This window comes from Oreochromis niloticus, linkage group LG9 (assembly GCF_001858045.2).
Source record: "Oreochromis niloticus isolate F11D_XX linkage group LG9, O_niloticus_UMD_NMBU, whole genome shotgun sequence".
NCBI lineage: Eukaryota > Metazoa > Chordata > Actinopteri > Cichliformes > Cichlidae > Oreochromis > Oreochromis niloticus.
Genome location: NC_031974.2, coordinates 14,134,559 through 14,137,524, shown reverse-complemented (window position 1 = coordinate 14,137,524; position 2,966 = coordinate 14,134,559). Strand labels below are relative to the sequence as shown.

The 2,966-nt window shown below is 41.5% G+C and overlaps 1 protein-coding gene across 1 annotated transcript; it reads left to right on the top strand.

Annotated features, from left to right (window-relative positions):
* Positions 1-243: 243 nt before the first annotated feature.
* ccr9b (chemokine (C-C motif) receptor 9b) lies at positions 244-2,737 on the top strand. Its single transcript, XM_005449014.4, has 3 exons — positions 244-337; positions 508-554; positions 1,383-2,737. The coding sequence occupies exons 2-3, from the start codon at positions 513-515 to the stop codon at positions 2,421-2,423; spliced, it is 1,083 nt and encodes a 360-aa protein (XP_005449071.1). The 5' UTR covers positions 244-337; positions 508-512; the 3' UTR covers positions 2,424-2,737.
* The last annotated feature ends 229 nt before the right edge of the window (positions 2,738-2,966 follow it).

Here is a 2,966-nt window from a genome sequence, read left to right as displayed (position 1 = left end):
CTAATCAGCTGTGGAGAGAATGTGCTTTGGTTCCAGCCTGATGGTCAGGGTTCAGATGGTGCAGCCTAAAAATCACAACTTCTCCTTTAAACTGGTGCAACGTTGTCAGTGTTTGAAACCATGCATGTCTGATACTAGTTTTTGAAGTTCTGCTAGCTGTAATATAGACATGCGCGTGCATCAACAAAGGCCCTGTCGAATGAGGGGAAATGAACTGATATCGTCACGTGATTCTGTGGTTACAGAGAAACCATATAAGTTAGTGAAGATGAGTCGCGCTTGGTAAAAGTGACAGCCCTGTGACTGTGAAGTTGCTTACTACGTCCTTACTGAGTGGGTAAGTAATTTGTTGGTCTGCTGAAAGGACATTTCCATTTAACATTTAGTTAAGCTCCAGGTTATATTTAATTTGTTATATTTAATGTTTATTTTATTTCATCTTTTAACATTTTATTTTATTTTTTTAATGTCGTTTTTAATTTTTAACATTTTCTGGTTCCTTTGTAGCAATCATGGAGGATTTCAGTTATTTCAATGAAACAACATATTCTCCAGTAAGTATTACTTTGACATAACTCATAAACACTAATGTCTGTATTCTATATATAGTAGACTTGCCATTTTTAGTATTGCCTGCTTACACATGGAGTGCTTAAGTGACATTTTGTATTGTTTTGCAGTATTTAAAGTTTTCAAAAATACTGTAAAACTTAATTTGAGATGCTGTTTAAAAATCTGTATGTACATAAAAGGATAACGCTTATGACCTGGGTTTGCTTATTTGCCATTATATATCTTTAAGTGTAAAAGAATCCATTTAGTGACCCAAGTGTAGTAGATTTATCTAAAGCAGACATCTCTAGAATACTAAATTACCACAGAGAGCCACGGCTGTAGTTCGCATCAAATTTTCCATTGTATCTCAACACCAAGACGCCGCTGTTTATCTCTGCCCTATATCTAAATGCCATGCTTCTGGGGGTACTGTGTTCTGCAGGGGGCCCCTTTCTGGAGCCCCTCGGGATCGTTCGCACCCCCCCTTCGCCTCAGGGTTGGATAGCAGCAGGAAACTGTGCAGTAGTGTGGTTTCTCCTGTACAGACACGGCACCTGCACCTGACGGCAGTTTTTTTGCATACTCTGGTTAGCTTGCACGTCACAGACAGTGTTTGATGTAATTTCATTGTATTCCCATTGTAAACATGTTATCTTATGTAACCGCCAACGAGTAACCAAGAGAGAGTGAGCTGGGTTTCAATGAGAGAGAGAGAGGTAGAAAAAAGAATGCATGACAGGAAACTCAAAGCAAGACAAAAAAACAGTGCATCTGTTGCAAACAGTTGTCTTTAATACCTCACGAGACAACCTGCTTTCTGATTGCAGACCGAGGACTATTCCCTGCCAACTGACGAATCAGGCATGTGTGACAGAACCTGGGTCAGGGAGTTTCGTGGGCAGTACGAGCCGCCGCTCTTCTGGATCATCTTCATCCTGGGTGCAGTGGGTAACCTGCTGGTGGTTTGGATCTACACCACTGTGCGCAACCGCCTGAAAACAATGACCGATGTGTATCTGCTAAATCTGGCTGTGGCTGATCTCCTTTTCCTGTGCATGCTTCCATTCTGGGCAGTCGATGCCATTAAAGGCTGGGATTTTGGCATCACTCTCTGCAAAATAGTGTCCGCTGTCTATAAGATCAACTTCTTCAGCAGCATGTTCCTTCTCACCTGCATTAGTGTGGACCGATACATTGCTATTGTTCAAGTTATTAAGGCCCAAAATCTAAAGAAAAAAAGGCTGTTCTACAGCAAACTTGCTTGCCTTGGTGTCTGGTTTGTCTCTGCTCTCCTCACACTCCCCGAGTTTATCTTCGCCGAGGTGAAGACGTCTCCAGAAATGCCGTCATCTTGTACTCTGGTCTACTGGAACAGTACAAACAATCATACAAAGATCCTCGTGCTGTCCCTGCAGATTTGCATGGGCTTCTGCATTCCTCTACTAGTCATGTTCTTTTGTTATTCTGTCATCATTCGCACACTTATGCAGGCCAAGAGCTTTGAAAAGCACAAGGCCCTCCGTGTCATCCTTGCTGTGGTGTTTGTTTTTGTCCTCTCTCAACTGCCTTACAATAGCCTGCTGATTGTGGAAGCCAGACAGGCAACTAATATGACTTACACAGATTGTAGCACTGTAATTAGTTTTGATATAGCTGGACAGGTTGCCAAAAGTTTGGCATATACACATGCTTGCCTCAACCCCTTCCTCTACGTCTTCATTGGAGTTCGGTTCAGACAAGACCTGCAAAGGATGGTGAGGACTTGCATTGGAGGTGGGAGCAAAGGAGGCCTCAGTAAAATGCAGGCAGTTCCCAAACGCCCCTCTGTCATGTCAGACACTGATACTACTCCTGCCCTTTCCATATAACTGCCCATTTTCCCGTACCTGAGATCTGAGCCCAATTCATGTTTTCCACTATGTTCTTCATGCATTACTCCACACTAGAGGAGCAACAATAGCATATACAACTTCAAAAGCAACAAAAAAAATTCTAAAAAGCCTTTACATTAATTTCAACCACATACTGACAGTCACAGGCACATTTTTATCTGAAATTACTGTAAAAACTGTACATTACTGTAAATACTGTTTGCATTTTTTTAAACATTTGTTCCATCATGTATTTGCTGTGTGCTGCTTTAAATGACTACGAAACATTAAAAAAAATGATTCATACTCCAGTTTATGCTGCTTATGTTCAATACTTCACTGCACAATAACAAACAGGATGAGTCTTCAACGGTCGGTTCATGTACCCCTGTCTGCAGGGGCTAAGTGATGAGATCAGCAGTTTATACCTGGGGAAGTATTTGAATGCTTTCACTAGTATAACGTACTAAGTGTGGTGGGAAACATACTCGAATGTGACAAGTTCACTGTTTTCGATCTGAGTACACATCCTCATATTAA